This window comes from Trichosurus vulpecula, chromosome 4 (genome assembly GCF_011100635.1).
Source record: "Trichosurus vulpecula isolate mTriVul1 chromosome 4, mTriVul1.pri, whole genome shotgun sequence".
NCBI lineage: Eukaryota > Metazoa > Chordata > Mammalia > Diprotodontia > Phalangeridae > Trichosurus > Trichosurus vulpecula.
The window spans coordinates 62,698,315-62,725,059 of NC_050576.1; the positions used below are offsets into that span (position 1 = coordinate 62,698,315).

The following is a 26,745-nucleotide window of genomic DNA, read 5'->3' on the forward strand; positions in this document are numbered from 1 at the left end:
GGACTTCACATTTGATCTATTTTCTTTGATCTCACTTTGATCAGTGTGTTGAGGGTGAAGAATCAGCAACCCATCATGTAAGGAGAAACATTAGTTGGGCAAGCAAGAGAGCACGAAAGCAGCTCTAGGGGATTACACATTGCTGGAGACATGGGAATGGCAGCCCATGCTGATTTATCTGTCCCACTGTTTTCCTGTTCTTCTGAATGGGAAGGCCTCTTCAGTTAGAGCAAGGACCCAGCCAGTATATCCTTTGAATAATGTAAAGTTCTGAGAATTAACTATTCCAAAATTTCTGACCATTCTCTGAGATTGAAAAGAACTGAGAAAAATCTGTTTCAACCAGCCTTGTGACAGGTCATCCTGTAACTCTGAGACCTGGACCTAACCTAAATTTAACGTGTTACAGGAAAGCCCTTCTTCCCACTCTTGGAAAATCCCTCTGACTAATGTATGCCTTGTAGTCAGTTTCAGGGTTTCAACATATCCCTTAAACCCACAATGATGGGGATATAGGAATGGAAGATTCCTTTGTAAGAATCAATCCTCTACCTAATTGTTTTATGCAATAGTGATCTCTTATGTTTAAAGATGCTGATGTAGTGTTCAGAGGTCATTAAACAGAAACCACAGGTGATCCATAGTCCGTGAACCAAGTCTGAAGACACCAAGGCCTTGTACTGAAATTCTAAGAACGTCTATCATGTTGTTGTTTTGTCCTTCATTTATAGGCATACACACTCACACATATATGTGAAACACTCTGCAAACCTCAAAGCACTATATAAACAGTAGGAGTGGTAATGGTAGTGGTAGTGGTGGTGGTAGTAGTAGCGGTAGCAGCAGCAGCAGCAGCAGCAGTAGTAGTAGTAGTAGTAGTAGTAGTAGTGGTGGTGGTGGTGGTGGTGGTAGTGGTGGTAATTGTGGTGGTGGTGCTGGTGGTGGTGGTGGTAGTAGTAGCACCCTTAGAACATACAAGTGGCCATGGCCCATTCCAAGGACATAAGACATCTCAGTGTGAGAAATAATGAATGAAAGTAAATGTCAACCTGTTTGCTGCACCTACATCTAAAGACTAATTAAAGAGAGTCAGAATCAATTTAAAGCCAGAACTTCCTAGGAAAACTCCAGTCCATATTAATTGGTAACTATATACCAGTGGAGCTTCAATTGCTTTTCTTTGGCTTTCACCTCTAAACTCACTCAAGGAGGTTTCCCCTATTTCTTTAATCCACATTTTATTGCACTTGAAAACACAAAAGTGAAGAGTGTGGAGGCAAATAAATAGAAGCTCTGCATTTTCTCCCTCTTGATGTGAGTGACTTCATTTTAGAGAAAGCTTCCACCTCGGTGTAGATTGCATAAGCTCCAACATTTGAGTTTCCCCCTATTCCAGTTTGCTTTCCAAGGCTAGGCATGAAGAAAGATAATTTGTCCCAGATAACCATACCTGAAACAAACTACTCTGCCCTCCTTATAAGGCTAACCTTAGGAAAAACAAATAGCTTTGTCCTATCTACAAGAATTATAGACAATTTCAAAATAACATTTTCCCCTTAGGGTATTAAAGTCTGCTCTCTGCTCTAGTTTGAGGGGGACTCTTCTGAAAATTCCTCCCCAAAGCTATTTGTCTCCTAGGGGACAATCCTAGGATGTCCTCCCTTTTCTTCTGCTATGTGTCTCTGAATAAACGTTAACTGACTTGTTATTTCAAATTGTTTTATTGGGCTGTGTGTTCTTACCCTGATTAACACACTCAAGTCCAAAAAACAAACAAAAGTTTTTTTTAAAAACTTCCTTGGGGACAAAAATGTATTAGGTTTTATCACTTATAACCATTAAGGCACTCAACAGGAAGGATCACAAGGGGGAGGAATTCATCTATTAAACACATACAAAAATTCACAGGTGGATTTTTTTCTCTCTGCTTTCATCACCTGTCTTTATTTTTTTTTTACTTTTTCTGCAAACTTTATTTAATTTATTTTCACAAGAGTTTGAATTATGAATTTTCTCCCCATTTCTACCCTCCCACCCACTCCAAGATGGCTGGTTGCCCCGTTCCCCAGTCAGCCCTCCCATGCCCCTTTCCCTTCTTCTCTTGTAGGGCAAGATAAATTTCTACGCCCCATTGCCTGTGTATCTTATTTCCTAGTTGCATGAAAAAACTTTTTTTTTGTTTTTGAACATCTGTTTTAAAACTTTGAGTTCCAAATTCTCTACCCTCTTCCCTCCCCACCCACCCTCCCTAAGAAGGCAAGCAATTCAATATAGGCCACATGCGTATCATTATGTAAAACCCTTCCATAACACTCATGTTGCGAAAGGTTAACTATGTTTTGTTCCTTCCTAACCTATCCCCCTTTATTGAATTTTCTCCCTCGACCCCGTCCCTTTTGAAAGTGTTTGTTTTTGATTACCTCCACCCCGTCTGCCCTCCCTTCTATCGTCCCCCCTTTTTTATCTTCTTCCTCCTTCTTTCCTGTGGGATAAGATACCCAATTGAGTGTGTATAGTATTCGCTCCTCAGGTCAAATCCGATGAGAGCAAGATTTACTCATTCCTCCTCACCTGCCCCCTCTTCCCTTCCTACAGAACCGCTTTTTCTTGCCACTTTTATGTGAGATACTTTACCCCATTCTATCTCTCCCTTTCTCCTTCTCTCAATATATTCCTCTCTTATCCCTTAATTTTTATTTTTTTTAGATATCACCCCTTCATATTCAACTCACCCTGTGCCCTCTGTCTATATATATACACACACATATATATATATACACAAATACATAGACACACACATATGTATATATATACATACACACATATATATGCATATTCCTTTCAGCTACTATGATATTGAGGTCTCATGAATTATACACATCATCTTTCCAAGTAGAAATGTAAACAAAACAGTTCAACTTTAGTAAGTCCCTTATGATTTCTCTTTCTTGTTTACCTTTGCATGCTTCTCTTGATTCTTGTGTTTAAAAGTCAAATTTTCTATTCAGCTCTGGTCTTTTCATTGAGAAAGCTTGAAAGTCCTCTATTTTATTCAAAATCCATATTTTGCCTTGGAGCACGATACTCAGTTTTGCTGGGTAGGTGAATCTTGGTTTTAATCCTAGCTCCACTGACCTCTGGAATATCATATTCCAAGCCCTTCGGTCCCTTAATGTGGAAGCTGCCAGATCCTGTGTTATCCTGATTGCTTTTCCACAATACTCAAATTGTTTCTTTCTGGCTGCTTGCAGTATTTTCTCCTTAACCTGGGAGCTCTGGAATTTGGCCACAATATTCCTAGGAGTTTTCTTTTTGGGATCTTTTTGAGGAGGTGATCTGTGGATTCTTTCAATTTCTATTTTACCCTCTGGCTCTAGAATATCAGGGAAGTTCTCCTTGATAATTTCTTGAAAGGTGATGTCTAGGCTCTTTTTTTGATCATGGCTTTCAGGAAGTCCAATAATTTTTAAATTATCTCTCCTGGATCTATTTTCCAGGTCAATGGTTTTTCCAATGGGATATTTCACATTGTCTTCAACTTTTTCATTCTTTTGGTTCTGTTTTATAATATGTTGATTTCTCATCAAGTCACTAGCTTCCACTTGCTCCAATCCAATTTTTAAGGTAGTATTTTCTTCACTGGTCTTTTGGACCTCCTTTTCCATTTGGCTAATTCTGCCTTTCAAGGCATTCTTCTCCTCATTGGCTTTCTGGAGCTCTTTTGCCATTTGAGGTAGTCTATTTTTTAAGGTGTTGTTTTCTTCAATATTTTTTTTCAGTATTTTTTGGGGTCTCCTTTAGCAAGTCATTGACTTGTTTTTCATGGTTTTCTTGCATCATTCTCATTTCTCTTCCCAATTTTTCCTCTACTTTTCTAACTTGCTTTTCCAAATCCTTTTTGAGCTCTTCCATGGCCTGAGACCAGTTCATGTTTTTCTTGGAGGCTTTTGATGTAGGCTCTTTGACTTTGTTGACTTCTTCTGGCTGTATGTTTTGGTCTTCTTTGTCACCAAAGAAAGATTCCAAAGTCTGAGACTGAATCTGGGTGCGTTTTCGCTGCCTGGCCATGTTCCCAGCCAACTTACTTGACCCTTCAGTTTTTCGTCAGGGTATGACTGCTTGTAGAGCAAAGAGTACTGTGTTCCAAGCTTGAGGGGATGCACCATTGATTTCAGAGGTATTTCTATACAGCCAGCTCTGCCACACCAGCACTCCTCCTGCCCCAAGAACCACCAACCTGGACCTGATGCAAATCTTAAGCAGGCTCTGCCCTCTTGTTCTGATCCGCCACTTAATTCCTCCCACCAGGTGGGCCAGGGGCTGGAAGTAACTGCAGCTGTAGTTCTGTAGCTGCACCCCCCCCCACCCCGCTGCCCCTGGGTCAGTGGCCAATGAGGAGAAGAATGCCTTGAAAGGCAGAATTACCCAAATGGAAAAGGAGGTCCAAAAGACCACTGAAGAAAATAGTACCTTAAAACGAACTCTTTTCACTCTGTCCCCCACAGCTTTTCCCACTAACCTTCTCTGTTGTCTTTGGTGTTCGTGGGTTGAGAAGTCTGGTAACTGCCACAGCTCACTGATTCAGGGTGCTAGGGCCCATTCCGCCTGGCTCCTGGTCTGGCTGGTCTGCGCAGCCCATGCTGGGCTCCGCTCCCCTCTGCTCCGTGAGCGATAGACCTCATCCAGCGACCATCCAGGCTGTCCTGGGCTGGAGCCCTACTTCCCTCTGCTATTTTGTGGGTTCTGCAGTTCTAGAATTTGTTCAGAGCCATTTTTATAGGTTTTTGGAGGGACCTGGCGGGAAGCTCACGCAAGTCCCTGCTTTGCAGCTGCCATCTTGGCTCCGCCCCCTCACCTGTCTTAATTTATGAGTATAAGTATTATGAGAAGTAGTAGTCACATAAAGTGCTTTTTGCATATGAAAGAAAATATAATTTCCAAAGTGAAACTTTCTCATATACTAAATTATTTCTATTTGGAAAACAAATACAAACTTAACAAACCAGTATGCCTCTAAAGATGAAATTATGTCTATTAGTCAATTCAACACAACACTTACCTTCACTAATAGCATGAGGTTTAACAATGCAGCAAGTACAGTTAGTAAATTTGGCAGTATTTACTGGCCCACCACTTCCGCTTGAGGGAAAGAACAATTCCAATTGCTAAAAATAAAAATAAGATTCCTGATGTCACAGGTGCTCTATGAACTCTAATATCCACAATAATCTTTTGATATAAATATGAATTTATTCCTTTAAAAATATTGCATTCGCTTCAAGGATTCTAGTAAATAAGCAACGATACTAAAAAAGATTAATTGAACAAATTACAAGTAATAAATGCAGCAGAGTCTATAAAAAGTAATAAATGCAGCAGGGTCTATAAAAAGTAATAAATGTAGCAGAGTCTATAAGTTAATATCAATTAACAAGAATTTGAATTAACTTGGTATATGACTAAAATGTGACTTAGGGGTAGCGAATCTTACCTGATATGTTTTATAAATAATACATTTAAGGACAGGTGGCAGGTCACCATGAATAGAGACCTGGCCGTGGGGGCAGCAACGCCTTTTGAGCCACATTATTTAAGCTTTTAGTTCCCAAACAACTCTCTAAGACTCAAAAATGAACAGTTACTAATCTGAAATAGTAATGGAGTCTCTTCACTGGGGAACTCCCAAAACTAAAGAAAAGAATGCATTTTAGAAAAAAATCAACATAAGCTCCTAGTCTCCTTGGAGAATACATGTGTGTGAAGGTAGGAATTTCTGTGTGACTATCAACAGAATCCATTGAAAAAATTAAAGCAAATCTAGGTATTCTGTGGAAGAAAAGAAATTAATCTTCAGAAATCCTTTCATAGCAGTTACTTGTTTTTTATTTTTTTTTAAAAATTTACTAAGGAAAAAACTCGCATTCACTTCCTCCGCATTGCTGTACTGAAATATTTATAGAGGACCAATGGGCAAAATTCAATAGTTTCTCTAAATATGCCAATATTTTAAGAAATAGACTTTCTTACCTATAAAATTTGGTTTTTATAAGCATGTTTATTAATATGTCTTAAAAATAAAAAGCTTTCTTTAACAATGCATAAGCACCATAATCAAAGGCATAGTTATGTTGAAAGATATTTTTTAAACAGCCTTACCTTGGCAGCCGTAGCAAAAGAATCAGGACCATGGACTGTATTTCTTATGTTATCCGTTCCAAATCTGGCTCTAATGGACGTAGGAAAATCTGTACGAGCCATACCAGGGTTTGCAGGCCCCATTAATTTCTTCCATTCATTGATAGCATCATCTCCTAAAATCTCCATGGCAATAACAGGACTAATTGTAATAAAGTGGAGAAGCTCACTGCAAAATAAATTGGGGAGGGGATATATGTTAAGCAGTGTATGTATCTTAACATGAAAAATCTTTTAGATTATAGGCATACTGCAAGATAAATTACCTATAAAAAAGGAACTGAATATCATTTCACCATGGCCATGGTAGCATTTTATAATTCTGTAATTGTGTGGTAGCCTAGCTCACCATATATTATTGGCATTGGCAGACCATTTAAATGGCAGAAGTAAAATCACCATAATAATAATATATTTGTGTAAAAAGTCACCATCGGATGTCTCCCTTGCTGTAAAAGGCAATAAACTGATTTGGCTTTAATGACTCTAATAACCTAAGATATTAATCAATTCAATTCAACTAATATTTATTCATTCCAAACTGCTATGCGTAAAGAACTATGGCAGTGTTAGAAACAAAGATAAAAAAATTACCCAGTCTCTGCTCTCGGGGAGATTACACAGAGATATGGCATATATGTAAACAAATATAAATACCTACCATGATACTGATTCCATAAACCGCTAGTTATCACTCCAACACTCCTACCAGCAGCCATGATTACCACCACAGTCTGGACCAATCCGTCAGCCATGATGCTGACACAGCCAGCAGAACAGGCACTTAGATATCTGTCTATAAGGTCCATCAAAGAATCCCACTGAGAGCAGGTTATTCTCAGCTTCCCCTTGTTTCCTCAGAGCCTTGGGGTTACGGGTTTTTTGGCTAAGTATTTAGAACACTGAGAAAGCCCAACCCTGAAGAGCTCAGTGATCCATCCTGAGTTCTGGCGTCATAAAGTACTGTCTCCTGGTCCTAGACAGTGGCAGCTATAACTAGGAAGCCAAGTAGATCACATTTCCATTCGAAGATCCAAGTTCTCTTATATTCCCCAATGACATGGACACACTGTAGAGAGCTAATGATAATTAGGGTAAAATCAGAAATTTGGTAGGCCACCAGTAGGTTGCTCCCCCAGATTAAGTAGTGGGTATTTTATGTTAGAAGCAACAGCAAACCACCGAAATCTTTTGATCAGGGAAATGATATGGTTAGGATAGGGATGAGAACTAGAACTATGTTTTCATTGGTATCAGGATACCAGGACAAGGAAACTCCCATATTCTTTGCCATTTATCATCTCAGAGGCTTGCTCCGAGCACTAAAAGGTTAAGTGACACACCTGCTGCCTCATAGCCGTAGGCAAGACTGAACCTGATCAGGTCTTCCTAGCTTCAAGGCCAGCATGATCAGATCAGAACAAAATAATCAGAAGATTTTTTTGGTAAGTGAATGGAAGATCCATTGGAGAGAAGAGGTATTGTCAAAGCAAAGGGAATAATCCAGGCAAAAAGTAATGAGATCCTGAATTTGGGTGACCTTTGATTAGCACTTAGTTCTGAGTCTTGTTTGAATTACATGTCAAACATTCAGAATCTAAACAGAGAGGGTGAAAACACCAAAACAGATGCTGTCTACTAAATGGATATAAAAATCCTTTAAAAGTATTGCTTTGTATTGATTCCCTGCCCACAAGGAGCTCACCTTCTATGAGAAGAGACCATCTGTACACATATAGGCATATACAAAATGGGGACAAAGTGAATAAAAGTCAAATTCAGGGCAAGTGCAGAGACACAAGCAGCTGGAGGGAGTTGGGGAGGTGGGACCAGAAACACAGTGTCGATTAAGATGAAAAGAAAACATACAAAATAAAATCTCATTCTTCTGGAAGCAAAGAATTCTCAATAGGTATGAAGACTATACATTCCAAAAAAAAGCTCATTTTTCTGAATATACAATAAAGGTAGGGTGTAATGACTTGCATTTTTTCATCTAACTCAAGGACACAAAAATGATCTCAGAAAATAGTTTTATGTTAGTGCAACTGCACTCTCTTCAAGTTATTCAAATGACACAAATGAAAGACAAGCAATATGCAAAAATTTTAAAATAAAACAACTCTACAGAAAGAACTCCCTTTATACACAGCCAGCTCCCTATTTTATACCTACTTATAGAATGGCTTTGAGAGATGATCGACATAAAAATCTGTTGCTTCTTTCCTGTAATATAATAAAGATAATGGTTATTACAACAAACAGTTAAGTGGCATTTTGTCATTTTTTTACATTTTATCAATTAAATTTAGACAACCATTCTCCATTCATGTTTATCCAATCTAATAATACTCTACCTTTGAGACTTTTCTCAAAATTCTCCACATCAATAAACAAACACAAACCTCTGAGCCATATGTGAGCACTATTACAAATTAACTTGATGGTACTGAGCTATTTTTATCTCTAGACACTGTTAACCTCAGTCCTCCTCTTTAAGATTCAAATCATCAAAGAAACCATCACATAAACAAAAGTCTCACGTTTGTTTACCAATAATAATCTGTTCTCAAGAGCTCACCTGAGCCACTGAATTGGAGAGAGAAATGACTTCAGGGGAAGACAAAGTCACCTTCTTTATCAAAGCCTTCTTTGAAAGCTACAGATTATACTAATCTCTTTTGACAGCTCTATCTGTGTGGTGCTCTTCTAAAATCAACCAACCAGCATTTAGTAAGCAAGCACTACGTGCCAGACAATGTACTGGATTCTGGGGATACAATGACAAAAATTGATTCCCTGCCCGCAAGGAGCTCACCTTCTATGAGAAGAGACCATCTGTACACATATAGGCATATACAAAATGGGGACAAAGTGAATAAAAGTCAAATTCAGGGCAAGCGCAGAGACACAAACAGCTGGAGGGAGTTGGGGAGGTGGGACCAGAAAAGGCCTCATGCAGGAGTTATGGCCTGAGATCAAATTTGAAGACAGAGATTCTACAAGGCAGAGGTGAGGAGGGGCCCCCAATAAGCATGATGGATGGCCATGCCCAGTGGCTTTTAGAGAAGAGAAAGAAAAGACAAATTAGCTTGAGAAGAGCAGGAAAGGTTTGAAAAGTCAACTGGACAAGTACAGACTGGGGAAGATGTGATGAGGCAGTGGTTCACACGAAAAAGACCTGCCTTTCCTAGGCGACTACTTGGGTGTAATGGAAAGCTCAGTGGATTTGGACTCTGAAGAGCTCAGTAGCAGTCTTGGCTCCATGACTCCCGAAGGCTAGGAGTATGGGTGTGCTTCTTGCTTTCTCTAAACCTCTGTTCCTTATCTGCAAAATAAAAATAGTATTTGCTCTATCTACCTCACACAATTGTTATAAGGAAATTTGTTGCCTAAACCACAAAGTAGTTGTGACAATGAGTCAATGGTATGATGTGAATGCTTAAAAAGCTAATGCAATCTTACTCTATATTAAGACAAGGTTAACAGTCAGGAAATAATAATAATAGCTGATAAAATTTATATAGTGCTTACTCTGTGCCAGGCACTGCACTAAATGCTTTACAATTATCATTTCCTTTGATCCTCCCAACAACCCTGGGAGGTAGGTGCTATTATTATCCCCATTTTTCAGATGAGGAAACTGAGGCAAGTGGAGGTTGAATGACCTGCCCAGGTTCATACAGCTACTAAGTATTAGAGGCCAGATTTGAACTCTGCTCTTCCTGACCTCAGGCCCAGCTCTATCCCCACTGCAGAAGCACTGATTAGAGCACATGTGGGGTGTTCCAGTTAGCTCTGGGTGCCCCATTCCCTATTGTTGGCAGCACTAACAAATCAGAGCACATCCGGATGAAGGTGACCAAGATCTTGAGCAAACGAGAAACCAGGTCATTTGAGGACACAAAGAATGGAACTGAAAAGGAGAAAACTAGAGAGAACATAACAGCTGCTTAAATATTTAAAGGGCCATCATGGGGAACAGGGATCAGACTTACTCTGGCCATCAACACAGACCAAAAAGTAGGACCAAAAGTTAGAAGATACAAGAAAGCAACTTTTGTCTCAATGTAAGATAGAATATTATTAAAATTAGAGCGACTTCAGTCCAGTGAACACTTAAGACTCTACTGTGAGCAGGGCACTGGGCTCAGGGTACAGAACCTGCTGCCTCGAGGCCACATGTGGCCCTCTAGGTCCTCAAGTGCAGCCCTTTGACTGAATCCAAAATTCACAGGATTCAGTCAAAGGGCTGCACCTGAGGACCTAGAGGGCCACAGGTTCCCCTCCCCTGGAGATGGTTAGTAGAGGTATAAAGTGCAAATAAATGATTTCTGCCTTGATGGAGCTTACTGTCTGAACTGGATAGAGCATGAACACAGATTTGCAACGCCCAGAACTGGAGGAGAGCTCAAGACCAACTAGTCTGGCCCTTATCTAGTAAAGGGTCATCCAGCACTCCCTTGAAGACTTCTAATGAAAAAGACTCCACAGCCTCCTCAGGCAGCCTGCTGTTAGATAACACTAATGATCAGGAAGCTCTTCCTCCTTACATCAATCCTCAACCTGCCTGCTGCAGGTTTCACTAACCACTGCTCCTCTTTGTGGCCTCTGGGGCCAGGCCAAGCAAAACAGAAACCAGCCTTCAGGATTTGAAAATAACTCCCATGTCTCCCTTGTGATTTCTCTCCTATAAACTTAGACTCCTCAGTCACTTCAACAGGATAGGGTTAGTTTAGCCACCTGTGCATTTTTAAAAGAAGCCTGAACCTTAAAACCAATAAATTACCTTGAAAGCATCATCATCTTGAGTTTGCTTATTTTAAATCCTGCTTCATTTATCATATTGATTATCTCTCCAGCATGTCGTACAGCATCTGGTTTAAGTAATGCCAGGGTTCTATAAAAGAAATAGAGGACAATTCTCAAAAAGGAAATTTACAAATCATATGTAAAAATACTTTATAATCTTGGCTACAATTCTAGATTATTACAATTTGAACGACAAAATGAATTTCACTCAGCAACATTTTTAAAGTATATTAAAAAAAAGTTCTCCATAGGCAAAGTTGCCGGGGGTTTTTTGCATACAAATGAAAAGAGGAGATATTGAGGAAATATTCATATGTTTAAAAGTACTAAAGTCAAAACTATAAAACATTAGTCCATGAAGCGTGTCCTCACTGCTTAACATGGATTATATATTGTAGAACAGAAAACTTATTAACTGCATCATGAGTATGGCTTGTTTGTTTTAATGTATATACATAGTACGTAGCTTTTACATGCTTGGTGCTGAAGCCACACCCCAGTAAAACCAGGCTGAGGGTAACTGACAGGCCTCAAACCCATCAGTGAGTTAGGGGAGTGTCTACATGAAGCATCTGAGGACTTCCCCTGGCAGAAGGGGCAGATGAGAGCGATCTGTTCTAACGTCCATGAAGGTGGCTGGAGCAAGGGCTAAAGAGTGCCTAGAGCTTGGTCAGACGTTGAAAACACCAAGGTCCTCCACTGCATCCCAGGCTACTGCCAGCCAGTCATCTCGAGTTCTATCTGTCTTGCCCCTAGACTTCAATGACCTCAGAAAAAGATGACTTCATGCAACTGCCTCACTTCAATCAATTGATGAGCAAGTCAAAACATCAGCCATCATACAATGTGACGTCATTGGCCCTCGCCAAACACAAAGGATGAACAACAACTATGTAGCCAATTCACTGTAACTAAGGAAATTTTCATTATAAATTGGATTGCTAAACGGCTTCATTAACTCTGCATTAACAAATACAGCTATTTCAATGGAAGACATATGAGCTTACATGCAGCACTCTTCATTTGTGGGCAGAGAATAACCTACCAATATTTCATGCTATCCAGCCTAATTAAACTATGACACTTCCTCTGAAATTCTAGAAACACAGAGCTGAACACTAGAAACCACGTATAGAGAACAGACAAGAAAAGAGGCTCTGAAAGGTCAGGTGATTTGTATCTCTAGTTAGAACCAAACCAAGAACTCAGGTATCTTGATCTCCATTGTAGTGTCCTTTCCACTCCACCATTTAATGAAAACGGGGAAAGAAAACTCAGAAGTGGGCCTAACACTATAAGCTTCAAAGCAAAATTGTCTTTTGAAAAAGTTCATGCTATCTTCAGGAGGAAGCACCCTTGGAGATTGTTTTTCCACTCTTTAAAAACAGAAAATTCTCAATGAAACCAAACAGCAATAAAGGAGAAACAAGAAGTATAATGTAAATCTCATTATGCCTACTGCATGATTCCTTAAAAGTTTTTTTCCCCAGAAAACTATTTCCATGGCTGGTACAAAATGTAAGTTTCCTTACTGACTAAATAGGAAGGCAAAAAAGAACAAAATATACTCATTTAAGCTTTTCAATACATTATCATGTGACACTACAAGGAACATCATGCCTTGAAAATATTTTAGTTAGATCAGGATATATGGACAAAGTTGGTCTATGAAGTTCTACAGTTTATGAACTTTTTTCTTGTTTTTTTTTCTTATTACTAGATAGGTTTCTGGGAGCCAAAGAGAAAGAGGAGTAGTAGGTTTTTTTAAAGCTATCAATAAAAATGTATTTAAAGGAAGGTCCAACGTTCACAGAAAATGTGTTTTTGTAAAAAAAAAAAAAAAAAAAAGAAAGAAAGAAAATGTTTTGGTAGTAGTAAAGAGCTAGGATTTTTTTTGATCCCCATAAATTGAGGAATGACTAAACAAACTGTTATAAGAATACAAAAGATTATTATATGTTTAAAGAAACAACTAACATTGAGAACACAGGAAAGTAAGAAACTAATTATACAAAATGAATTAAGCAGAACCAGGAAAACAATATACACAATTACTATAATAATGTAAATTAAAGAACAACAAAAGTTGAAACTAAATATTGTATATTCAAATGACCAAGCTTGACCCCAAAGAAGAGAGATGAGAAAGAATCTGCCTTCTTCATTACAAATGTGGGGGACTACGAATATGGAATAGAAATATATTGTTGGACTTGATCACCTGTTGGTTAGTTTTGTTGAATTTCTTTTCTTTTTTATTCTTTGTTATAAGGACAGCTCTCTGGATAGAAAAGGAGTGTTATTTTGGAAAGTTAATTAATATTAAAACAACAGTTATCAATTAAAATATTAAAAAGTTCCTAAATAAAATAATCTGTTCCCTTTGTTTTCTTTCTTTGTTTGTTGTGAGAATGCCTCAAAAGCTTCTCTTTTGTTGAAAATACATACTCTTTCACTGATGATTAGGCCCAGGTTTACACTTGCAAGCCTTTACTTTTTAGAATATTATTATTCTGTCTCTTCTAAATTTCTTACGACTTTGGAATAATCCTAGTTTATTACTATTATTTTTCTTTCACATTTGAACATCATTATCCTTGATATTTACAAAAAATTGTGATTGAAGTTGTGAAATTTCACCATTACACACCTTAAAGTTTGAAGTGAGAGGTGTGGGGTGTGTGTGTGTGTGTGTGCGCGTGTGCGTGTGTGTGTTTGTGTGTGTGTGTGTGTTTCTGGCAACAAAGTGTGGATTTGGCTTATCAAATATTTTTAATTCTATATTCAAAATTTGTTTAACTTTTAGTATTATTCTCCTGCAGCACGGTATTGAAACATTTTTTAAACTGACAATGCTTTTAAGAGAGATTTCTCATACTTAAGTTATATCTGCTCATCCTAACTTCAATGTCAGTTGCTTTTCCAATTCAATCCATTTATTAAGTACCTACTATGTACCAGGCACTGTGCTAAGCAGGGAGATACAAATTTTAAAAGAAAGACAGTCTCTGCTCTTAAGGAGCTTACAATCTAATGGGGGAAACAACACACAAAAGCAGGCAGGAAAGCACAGGGGCCAGGAAGTACATTAGCGGTGACCTGGCAAGAGTATCTTGTTCCATGCAGTTGAAACCAAGCAGAGCAGTAGGTGCAGAATGGAGTCGTGTTTTTGCTTTTAGAGAATTTTTGTATGTAATCTTTTAACATTGTTACCTTTTATTTGTCTTCTGGCAAATTTTCTTTCCCTTCAGTATCTTTTATGTTCCAGAAGTGTTAGTCTATCTCAAAGAATTTCTACTTCTTTGTAGAGATTCTCCATCATGAGTTTAATTTTTCCTGGTCTGTTTTCTTTTGTTTTATTTTTTAACTCTGAATTGAGAGCTCTGATTTCTAACTAAAGTTATTCCTTATTTCTCCTATTAAAAACTTCATAATTCTTTTTAACCATCGTAGTAGTCTATAATCTCTACGGAGTCTGAAGGACTCTCTTTTTCATCAGAGGACAATAACTTTTGAATGGGTTGAGGAATTCTAAGAGTAGTCATTTATGGTTCCTGACAAGTTACAAGGAGGTCTGCAATGAAGCTCCACTGGGATCTGCACTTGGCTCTGTGCTACTTAAAATTTGTATTAATGCCTTAGATGAAGACATAAATGCCACCCCAATCAAAATTGCCAAAGACCCAAAGCAGGGAAGGATGGCTAAGTCAGGATCTAAATCTCCATAGGCTAAAACCACTTGTCTAAATGTACTATGAAATTTGATAGAGATAAATGTAAAGTTTTATATTTGGACTAAAAAATCAATCGTATAAATAAAATTTAGGAGATGCTTCAATAGATGGATGATTTGCCTGAAAAAGAGCTAGGTACCTAGCTGGCTACAAACTCAATATGAGTTAATAGTGTCATATGGCATCCAAAAAGTGTAATGTGGGGCTATATTAAGAGATACACAACTTCCAAGTATACTCTGCCCTGGTAAGATCACATTTGGTATATTGTGTTTAAGACAAGGCACCAGAGCTTAGGAAAGGTATTGATTAGGTGGCAAGATGCCAGAGAAGCACAGCCAGGATGGCGAAAGGTCTCAAGTCCATGCCACATGAGGATCGAATGAAAGAAATAAAGATGTTTAGCCTGGAAAATAGAAGACAGCTACTTGTAAATAGCTATTTTCCAACATATAAAGACTTATTGTGTGCAAAGTTGCAAAGAGAAAAATTTAGGCTTGCTATAAGGAAAAATTTCCTAATAACCACATGTCTTCACACAAAGGTGGTACAACAATTATGAATTAGGCTGTAGTAAGAATTCCTTTTTGGTTATGTCTTAACTAGTTAAGTGCCAAAATCCTTTAAACCTTGAAATGCTATGGAATTTATAGCTATCAAAAGTCCTTGGACCCTCCTTCAATAGCTGTGGTAAAAGGCAAAGTCAAACTTCCCTACTATCTGTATATCTAATCTTCGAATCTGGCTCTCTGAAATTATTAAAAAGAAAAGAAAAGACAAAATCCATCATGATATAGCATTGGTGTAGAACAGTGTATGGCAGAGAAGGTGAAAGAGAAGACACACAAGGTTGGAGTGCCTTTGCAATTGTTCTACGATCACACCAGATGAGCTCTGTGTAACACAGGGCAGGCAAAGATGTCTGCCACCTTAGGAAACCTTTCTCCAACTATTCAGTTACTTGTATTTTTATTGATAATCATGCCTTTTGATTTCTTCATATAATCTTATCTTTTTAATTTTTAAAATTATTTTTCATTATTAGCCAATAACATCTGTTGAATATATAAGGTATAGAGAACTTGGATAGGAAATATAAGTTAATCAACCTGGACAAAAGGTTTATTGTCAACAACATTACTCCCAAAGTTAATGTGTTGAAGCACTGAAGAATCAGAACAAGGAGGAGAACAGAGTTGAGAATTTGGAAAAACCTGAAAATCCTTTAGTACAAACATTGAAACAATGGTACCCATAAATAATCAGCAAAAACCATTAAAACTTGCAGTGTTCTGAAAAGGAAATACCCTAAATCTGTTGTGTTTTTTTCATTTTCTTTATGGGACATGATAATATAAAAGACAAGAACTTTTCTTCCTAAGCATTATTCGAGCCTGGCTACAATCAGGAGGGTAGGGTGACATAAAGTAACAGAAAGTCATCTCATCATTCTGGCCTTCAGTATTCCCATCTTAAAAATGAAATTGGATGAGTTATCTCTAAGGTAACTTTTCAGCTTTAAATCCTAAATTCCTTTAAAGTTGTTCCCTTTTCCCTTAAAATTTAAAAAAAAAGCATTGCCTAAAATCACTTTCTTAACCTGACTGGAAAGGTAGAATCACAAAATCTGCTCCACGAATTTCTGAAAAAGTCCACAAAATTGCCCCTGGAAGGTATTAATCAATATAATTCAGAAACACCAAAGAGAAGTAGGAGAAACTAGAAATAAATTTCTGAGTTCTTAAGGGGCTTTTAAGAATTACAAAGAAATACATAGTTATTTTCTTACTTTTCTTTTCTACTGCACAACTGCCGGGCTGTGTATTGATCTCCATAGTCGATAAGATGCAGCTGTCGGGAAAAGATAGTCACTTTGTTGCCAATAAACAAATCCTGTAGACGCACACTATCATACACAGTTCGTTTCAGAAAGGTGCGATGATTCTTTACATCATACTGTGATAAAAAAAATTAGTTAGCAAATAGTAAATGTCATATAACAGGGCAATTAAATTATTAATTCTGTTTTCTCTGAGAAAGGCTATATGTTTTTGCTTAAATTATAAAATCCAGTTAGAATATGTTACTGTCGCTTCTCAAAGTTATTTCTCTTAGCTGAAGTGTTCTTCTGTTTACTTTCCTAAAGGCATAAAACTTTTCAACAATATTGAAATGTTTCTTGTAGAAATAATTATTTGTGGTGAATTCAACCTTTTAATCATACCATTTTCTAATGAAATAAAACTCTTTTTGTTGTTGTTTTCTACAGGTATATGCTCCCTACACACACACACACACACACACACACACACACACACACACACTTTATGTCATTAACTAGTTCTTCGAAAACATGACTTTAAGTGAAAAAAAAAAAACCCACCATGGGGGCAATTAGTTCCCTTGGAAAATCAGCCAAACGAAACTTCAAGAGTTTGGTACGTAGGAATTCTGACATGTTTTGATGTTACAAGGATTTGGTTAGAAACCACAAAGTAGCTGGATTCAAAGTCAAGAAGACCTAAATTCAAATCCTGCCTCAAATATGTACTCTGGCTGTGTGACTCTGGGCAAGTCATGGCTTTTCCTTTTCTTTGTGTCCTCAGAGTTTGGCACAGTGCCTGACAGACGTTTAGTAAAGGCTTCTTGACTTGCTGACTAGACCTGACCTTTGTCAGCCTCATTTGCTTCACATATAAATATAGGTATAATAATAAAAAATACCTGCCGTAGGGCTTTTTGAGGACCCAATGAGATCCTTTATATATGGCACTTTGCTAGCTTTTATCATTATATAAATTGAGGATATTATGGAGGGACTATGATGTTGGGGCAACATTAACTTCTTGTATGCTTACTTTTATTAAACTAGACTTCGTTTACATTGTAAAGTGAGTTTTTTACATGTAGTTTTTTTCTGAGAGAAAATTAAATAGATTAATGTATAAAATAAAAATCGTTCCATTATACTATAAACAAAGAAAAGATACATTTACCATTTCAACAGATCCATCTACAGGGTAATATAAAAGGTCATAACGTCGCAGAAGGGAAGCATTCGGGTCATACCATTCTGCCACAAAAACATATCGCTCATCAAGATTCTGAAAAAGAATGATTTACGAATTTTAATATTCACTTTAAAAGGTGCTATTGCTTACTACATCACATGGAACACAATCAAGTGGAAAATGTTTTCAAAACACAAGTTAAAAAGCCCACTGATCAGTCTAGTTGGAGATGATCTTTTTCTCCTTGGAACAAAGCATCGTGTGTGTGTGTGTGTGTAATTATGGCACTTCACCTACAGGTGGGCTCAAAGCCAAAGGTTCAAACTGCCCTTGCTGGTCTGTGTGTGTATAGATAGAGAGATATAGCTATAGATGTATATGTATGTATATGTGTTTTATATGCACATATATGTGCCTGTACATATACATTTGCCAGTACGTATATATATGTGCACATACATATGAAAAGACAACAGTCATGGTAGGTAGGATATGATGGGTGACACATGTGTGAGTATATGTGTGTGTTTAGTAAAATTATTCAGATATTATGGATTTTATAGAAAATTACTAGAAAGGAAAGGGAGAGAATTTGGAACTAAAAAAATTATACTGAATTATTTAAAAACAAAAATTAATATTAAGAATATGTGCAGGGGCAGCTAGGTGGCACAGTGAGTAGATTCCAGCCCCGGAGTCAGGAGGACCTGAGTTCAAATATGGCCTCAGACACCTGACACACTTACTAGCTGTGTGACCTTGGGCAAGTCACTTAACCCCAATTGCCCTGCCTTCCCCCCTCAAAAAAATTAATGAATATGTGCACTATTATTTTCCCTTATGTTATTGTCTTACCACATGTCAATATGAATTCTAGCTGCATACATAGAGAAGAGAAGATTTAAGAGCGAGGTGTTGCAGTGAAGAGAGGGAGGCTGGCCCAAAGGTCAGGAAAACCTAGTTTGAATGCCTCTGACACTCACCAGCTGTGTGACCCTGAACAAATCACTTAACCTCTCTCCATCTCAGTTTCCTCAACTATAAAATAGGGATAAATAATACCATTTATATCCCAGGGTTGTTGTGAGGATAAAATGAAATAATATTAATAAAAGTGCATTGCAAATCTTAAAGTACTATATAAATGCCAGCTTTTATTATAACTATTATTAGAAACATGATTCCTGTCTTCATATATTTAAAAAGTTACCATGTTGACCAGCCAGTCACACAGATTTACCAAGTGAAAAATAAATGATGACCAGTTTGCATGTCCACGTGGTAACCATGAAATGCCAAGAATACAACAACAGGAAGCCACCCTAAGCCTTATACCACCCTCACCCCCTATATGCTGAGTGGATCTCTTTTAACAGTTATGGGAGGTCACAGGATTGACCATTACAGATGGGTTGCAATACGCGTTGCTGAAGAGAATGCTCGCATCTAGGAGATCATACTGGAACTGGAGTATTAAAAGATCATGGGTAAGAGAGATTATTATACCTGGTCCTAAAAGTCAGAACTAGGACCAGTGGGCAAAGTCATAAAAAGAAAAGAGATTTTGTTTTAATATAAGGGAAAAAGTTGCTAAGGAGACAAGACACAGAGAAAGAACTTGGCCACATGGAAGTATAGTCTCACTCCTGGAGGAGTTTCACAGCCACAGAAGTTCATGGAACCACTTGAATCCATGGGCATATCTTACAAGTCCAACTTGAATAGCCTCATGCTCTTCCCTGACGCCATCTGGGAACATCCATTCTTCCTCTCCACCCAGTAGCAGCGCAGATCAATGGCTGTGTACCTTCATCTCCAGGCTACACACAAGGTACAGGGAACACCCAGGTAGCCCCAAAGTAAATATGCAGAACTCCTAGCCATCATCAAAGAGGCAGGGGAAAAGATCTGACTCATATGTACAGGGACCAAAAAAGTATCAGAGAGGCTCAAATGAATCATCGTTCATGCTCAAGATTTGGTCTGGGAATGCTCAGCTAAGATGGAAAGAAATGCATGTTTTCAGGCTCCCATTTCATTTCCAAGGTTTTCCATTTCTTTGGGAAGAAGAAAGAATATCCAATACTCATTCCTCTGATGACTTTCAAAACATTCATATGAATCTCTTCTTTTGAATCCGTTTCAGGATCTTTCTCTTCTTCTTCCTTTCTCTACTCTAAACACAATCTAAAAAGATGATTTGCAGTTGATTGGAATTTGTACTCTAAGTAATTAACAATGACCTATGTAATATTTTTAAAGTATTAAGACAAGATCTGAAAGGTCCATTACATGGCTGCAAATTATAGTATACTTGTCCACTAAGCTGCCATACCTTTGGTTTTCTTCTAATACATTTAACATAACCTAAATTGTTCTTGGCCCCTTTTTGAGAAGCTCCAACAGCTCTAAGGATTTTCCTTTTCATGAGTTGATGCCAACTGCATGTGTTGCTTGTCAATCTGGTATCTCTCAGTTGGTCACAATTATATTATTAGACTTTATAATCCTAAGGAATTGGAAAAGGTTTCCCATAGGAAATAGCCACTAAGTAATTTTCTGAAGGAAGCCAGAAATTCTACAAGATAAGTATAAATAAATAAATGTACGTATATGCATGGCCATGCATATGTAAACACGCACACATTTGTATTTATATACCTATATATATATATATATATACATGTGTATATATATATATATATGTATGTATGTATGTATTTAAAATCACTTGTAGGATATACACATGAGAAAAATGATTATCTCTCTCTTATATTAATAACCAATTACTATTAGAGAGATACAAGATTTTTTTATTTCCTCTTTCCTCATTCTCTACTAGGTCAAATCAGTCCCTGAAGAATAGGGGTGATAATGAGATTGAATTTAACATTCTCCTCAATCTTGTTCAACTCCACCCAACTGGGAAAGCCCATTATGCTCTACTCAGGCTTGGGTGGGGGTATATCCTTTGTCTAGATTGCCTGGTCTTGGGGTGGTCTGGGAGTAAGAGTGACAGAATCAATGTCCCATCTCTCAGACCCTCATTAGAATAGGTCCACCTCTCATTATAATTTTCATTCTTTTCATTTAATTGTTAACCAATCAGAGTTGGTTGCTATCTGGGGGGAGAGGGCACATTCACTCTTCCAAGGGCACATAAGCTTCAATAGGCCACCACGATCCATTTCTGGTTTACAAGAGACAGCAAATGACCATCCTTTTATTAATTATTTGCTAGTCATAATTAATAAAATGATTAATTACCCAGAAATTATGTCTCTCAAACTTTTCATACATCATACATGTACACATTTGTATATATACACACATACTCACTTTTGATATATATATACACCTTTGTATTTTATGCATATAAATACAAATGTATGTACGTGTGTGTATAGACATATACACACATAGGTTTGTGAGATGTGTGTGTGTGTGTGTGTGTGTGTGTGTCTGCACGGGAATACATACACAAAAGTATATATGCGTATCTGCAAGTGAAGAGGAAGGACTATATACCAGACATGGAGGACAACTCACACAAAGGTACCAAGGGACAGAAGACAGAACATTTAAACCCTGTCTTTGGGGGTAAAGAGAGTCATGTTCAAGATTAGTTTTAAAATGTTCATTAGGGGACTTCCAGGGGTGGAGCCAAGATGGCGGCTGGAAAGCAGGGACTTGCGTGAGCTCCCCACCACATCCCTCCAAAAACCTATAAAAAAATGGCTCTGAACAAATTCTAGAACTGCAGAACCCACAAAATAGCAGAGGGAAGCAGGGATCCAGCCCAGGACAGCCTGGATCGTGGCTGGATGAGGTCTATCGCACATGGAGTGGAGGGGAGAGGAGCTCAGAGTGGGAGGCAGCAGGACCAGCCAGACCAGGAGCCGGGCAGAACAGGCCCTAGCACCCTGAATCAGTGAGCTGTGGCAGTTACCAGACTTCTCAACCCACAAACACCAAAGACAACAGAGGTTAGTGGGAAAAGCTGCGGGGACAGAGTTTGCTGTTCGGCCACCGCCCCAGAGGCAGCAGGGGAGGTACAGCTACAGAACTACAGCTGCAGTTACTTCCGGCCCCAGGCCCACGCTGTGGGAGGAATTAAGTGGCGGATCAGAGCAGGAGTGAAGAGCCTGCTGAAGATTTGCATCAGGTCCGGGTTGGTGGTTCTTGAGGAAGGAGGAGTGCTGGGGTGGCAGAGCTGGCTGTATAGAAATAGCTCTGAAATCAACAGCCATCCCCTCAAGCTTGGAACAAAGTACCCTTTGCTCTACAAGCAGTCATATCCCGACGAAAAACTCAAGGGTCAAGTAAGTTGGCTGGGAACATGGCCAGGCAGCGAAAACGCACCCAGATTCAGTCTCAGACTTTGGAATCTTTCTTTGGTGACAAAGAAGACCAAAACATACGGCCTGAAGAAGTCAACAAAGTCAAAGAGCCTACACCAAAAGCCTCCAAGAAAAACATGAACTGGTCTCAGGCCATGGAAGAGCTCAAAAAGGAGTTGGAAAAGCAAGTTAGAGAAGTAGAGGAAAAATTGGGACAAGAAATGAGAATGATGCAAGAAAACCATGAAAAACAAGTCAATGACTTGCTAAAGGAGACCCAAAAACATACTGAAAAAAATATTGAAGAAAACAACACTTTAAAAAATAGACTACCTCAAATGGCAAAAGAGCTCCAAAAAGCCAATGAGGAGAAGAATGCCTTGAAAGGCAGAATTAGCCAAATGGAAAAGGAGGTCCAAAAGACCAGTGAAGAAAACACTACCTTAAAAATTAGACTGGAGCAAATGAAAGCTAGTGACTTGATGAAAAATCAAGATATTATAAAGCAGAACCAAAGGAATGAAAAAATGGAAGACAATGTCAAATATCTCACTGGAAAAACCACTGACCTAGAAAACAGATCCAGGAGAGATAATTTAAAAATTATTGGACTACCTGAAATCCATGATCAAAAAAAGAGCCTAGATATCATCTTTCAAGAAATTATCAAGGAGAATTGCCCTGATATTCTAGAGCCAGAGGGTAAAATAGAAATTGAAAGAATCCACAGATCACCTCCTCAAACAGACCCCAAAAAGAAAACTCCTAGGAACATTGTCGCCAAATTCCAGAGCTCCCAGGTTAAGGAGAAAATACTGCAAGCAGCCAGAAAGAAACAATTTGAATATTGTGGAAAAAACAATCAGGATAACACAGGATCTGGCAGCTTCCACATTAAGGGACCGAAGGGCTTGGAATACAATATTCCGGAGGTCAATGAGCTAGGATTAAAACGAAGAATCACCTACCGAGCAAAACTGAGTATCATGCTCCAAGGCAAAATATGGACTTTCAATAAAATAGAGGACTTTCAAGCTTTCTCAGTGAAAAGACCAGAGCTGAATAGAAAATCTGACTTTCAAACACAACAATCAAGAGAAGCATGAAAAGGTAAACAAGAAAGAGAAATCATAAGGGACTTACTAAAATTGAACTGTTTTGTTTACATTCCTACATAGAAAGATGATGTGTATGATTCATGAGACCTCAATATCATAGTAGCTGAAAGGAATATGCATATATGTGTGTATATATATGGGTGTGTGTGTGTGTGTGTACATATATATATATGTGTGTGTCTATGTATGTATATATGTAGGTGTGTATATATATATACACACACACACACACACAAAGGGCACAGGGTGAGTTGAATATGAAGGGATGATATCTAAAAAGATAAAATCAATTTAAGGGATAAGGGAGGAATATATTGAGAGAGGGAGAAAGGGAGAGATAGAATGGGGTAAATTATCTCACATAAAAGTGGCAAGAAAAAGTGGTTCTGTAGGAAGGGAAGAGGGGGCAGGTGAGGGGGAATAAGTAAATCTTGCTCTCATTGGATTTGACCTGAGGAGGGAATACCATACACACTCAATTGGGTACTCACAGGAAAGAAGGAGGAAGAGGATAAAAAAGGGGGGATGATAGAAGGGAGGGCAGACGGGGGGAGGAGGTAATCAAAAACAAACACTTTCTAAAAGGGTCAGGGTCAAGGGAGAAAATTCAATAAAGGAGGATAGGTTAGGAAGGAGCAAAACATAGTTAATCTTTCACAACATGAGTATTGTGGAAGGGTTTTACATATGATACCCATGTGGCCTATGTTGAATTGCTTGCCTTCTTAGGGAGGGTGGGTAGGGAGGGAAGAGGGGAGAGAATTTGGAACTCAAAGTTTTAAAAACAGACGTTCAAAAACAACAACAACAAAAAAAAAGTTTTTTCATGCAACTAGGAAATAAGATTCACAGGCAATGGGGCATAGAAATTTATCTTGCCCTACAAGAGAAGAAGGGAAAGGGGGATGGGAGGGGAGTGGGGTGACAGATGAGAGAGCTGACTGGGGAATGGGGCAACCAGAATATATGCCATCTTGGAGCTGGGGGGAGGGTAGAAATGGGGGAAAAATTTGTAATTCAAACTTTTGTGAAAATCAATGCTGAAAACTAAATATATTAAATAAATTTCAAAAAATAAAATGTTCATTAGAAAAAAAGGTTTGTAGCTTTTATTATCTCATTTTCATCAAGGGACATGCATTAAGCATCAACAATGTGCTAGGCCTAAAAAGGAAAGGTATATTCAACAAGCATCAAACCTGGTGGAATTACACAACTCAACCACCAAGATCTTTCAAAGAACAATCAGCATAAGAAAGCTTCTAGGAGCAAAGCCAAACTGTAAGGTCTTAAAAACACCACAAAAGCCACAAAGGTAAGATGAGTCATCTTCATTAAATGGTAAGAGAACTTTCACACAAAGAGTCCGTTTTAAAGGGAAGTAAACAGATCCTGACCATGTTGTTGCCCAGCTTTTAAGTATGACCAATTTGGCTTCAGATTAGAAAGTGAGTCACAGGTGTGATACTCAGTAGGGGTGTGCCATATTTTTTCATTAGGGCAATTTTGAAGCATAAAAGAGAGACAGGCGAAGAAGAAAGATTCCAAGAGAAGAAGAGAGAGGCAGGCGTTGGGGTTTGGCTACCCTGTCAGTGAAAAGATCAGACGGCTGCTACTGGAAGCTAGTTCTAGGAGGGCACACTGGCATATCTGGGAGGTGAGCATGATGACTCACTCTGACGTGACTAGAAGCTAGATGAAAATGTCTGCAGGGGGCTTTAAACACAAATTGTACAAAGTCCAGCTGCTCTGTAGACCCTCAAATCAGAATCTTAAGCAAACGTAGCCTGGGGAGAAATGTGTTTCGGAAGGATTCAAAGTAGATCTGCAGGGCAAAATTATATTTCACTCGTCATGGAGTTGGGAATCCTTGATCAATATTAACACATTCTCTTCATTTTACAGATGAAGAAGCTAAGAAAGGAAGTGACCTCACCTGACTCACTGGGCTACTGACTGGCAAAGCCGAGACAAAACCCAAGTCTGCCACCTCCTAATCCAGGCATCTTTCCATTATATCACTCTCACTGACTCTCAACTTGAATTGTGACTCGATAAGAGTAATTCGAAAGTGTGGTTAAACCAATCATGCCTAGGGAATTTTAAACTTTCTGTCTTGACTCAGTTATTCCCATTTCACACTAACGGTGGGCAATGATAATTCCCACTTACACAGGGTGTCAGAGCACTTTCCCTACAATAATCCTAGGAGGTGGTTGGTACAAATGTTATCATTCTCATTTTACAGAGGCAGTGCTGAATTGACATTCATATAGCTGTTTTATTTAAGAGTTCTTAATCTTACCTGCCTGATGATAACCACAGACTATTACAGAGGCTGATTTGTCGAGGCACCCCCCCCCCACCACACACACACACACACACACACACACACACACACACACACACACACACACGACACACTTAATAAGAAACACATTGCAGACAGAGTCTCAGTGGGAAATAACCAGGCTCTAGGCAGGTGGTATGCCTTACACATCCAACCTATTTCAGTGACAAAAATTTGTCACAGGGGCTTACAAAGCAGATGTCACAACGAAAACTGCAATTATTTTATACTTTTTATTCATCAAAAGGTTGCTCTAATTTTGCAATGAAGTATTTTTATAACATATCTTAAGGATTTCAGAGAACAGTTCTTCAATTGATCACAAAGTTTCCAAAGTGCACATCTTAACCCTAAATTTGCTTCATCCTAAACACCAGATCTGTATAAAAATCATGGCAACAATAGAAAAAAGTCCCTTTTAAAGTTTAGTATATTAAAAGGGCCATCTAGTCAGACAACCTCAACAATGAGTCACTTCTCAATAGCATAAATTTATATATATGTATATATAATATATTTATATGTGTGTGTGTATATATGTATGTGTATGTGTGTGTATAGTATGTGCAATGTGATTAAATTTGAGAAAGACACAGCTTATATAGAGTTTTCCATTCATTTTGAAAAACATTTTCACCATCTTCTTCAAACACAGTCTAAGGAAATTAATGTGATATTCTTCTATTTCCTATTACATGAAGCTGAAATGTCATGAGTAAATTGATTTAAGTGTGATGCTGACTGTAAAAGAAAATCTCTGGACATGAAATATTGGCCATGACATATACTTCCTAATATTTTGCAGTTAAAGCTGCACAATCAACTCAAAATAATTGGAACATATTTCAAAGTACTACATATATGTTAAATATTTAAATATTTTAATCAATAAATAATGTTTCCATCCATATCTGGACTACTCTTTGCTATAAAAAACACCCTTCCCATTTCAGTGGCCTTTGACACTGCCACCATTCTGATGCAGGTCCTCATCACCTCATACCTGGACTACTGTGATAGCCAGTTGGTAGTTCTCTCTGCCTCAAGTCTCTCCCATTCCATTCAACCACCAAAATGATTTTCCTAAAGCACAAGTCCAACCATGCCATCCCCCTACTCAATAAACTCTAGTGACTTCCTACACCTCCAGAATCAATCAATCAATAAATACTTATTAAGCACCAA

General features: G+C 38.2%; 1 protein-coding gene across 4 annotated transcripts in view; it reads right to left on the bottom strand.

The window, feature by feature from the left end:
• The window catches only part of NME7 (NME/NM23 family member 7), a 212,146-nt gene that overhangs the window by 149,630 nt on the left and 35,771 nt on the right, over positions 1 to 26,745 (bottom strand). For 3 of the 4 annotated variants that reach the window (XM_036753524.1, XM_036753523.1, XM_036753525.1), the window contains exons 2-7: positions 17,738 to 17,845; positions 16,531 to 16,697; positions 10,985 to 11,095; positions 8,371 to 8,421; positions 6,157 to 6,364; positions 5,060 to 5,165 (exon numbers count right to left, since the gene is read on the bottom strand). In XM_036753524.1, the coding sequence (XP_036609419.1) occupies positions 5,060 to 5,165; positions 6,157 to 6,364; positions 8,371 to 8,421; positions 10,985 to 11,095; positions 16,531 to 16,697; positions 17,738 to 17,845 (751 nt within the window). The remainder of the gene's footprint in view (positions 1 to 5,059; positions 5,166 to 6,156; positions 6,365 to 8,370; positions 8,422 to 10,984; positions 11,096 to 16,530; positions 16,698 to 17,737; positions 17,846 to 26,745) is intronic. The other variant, XM_036753526.1, reaches the window with a different exon arrangement.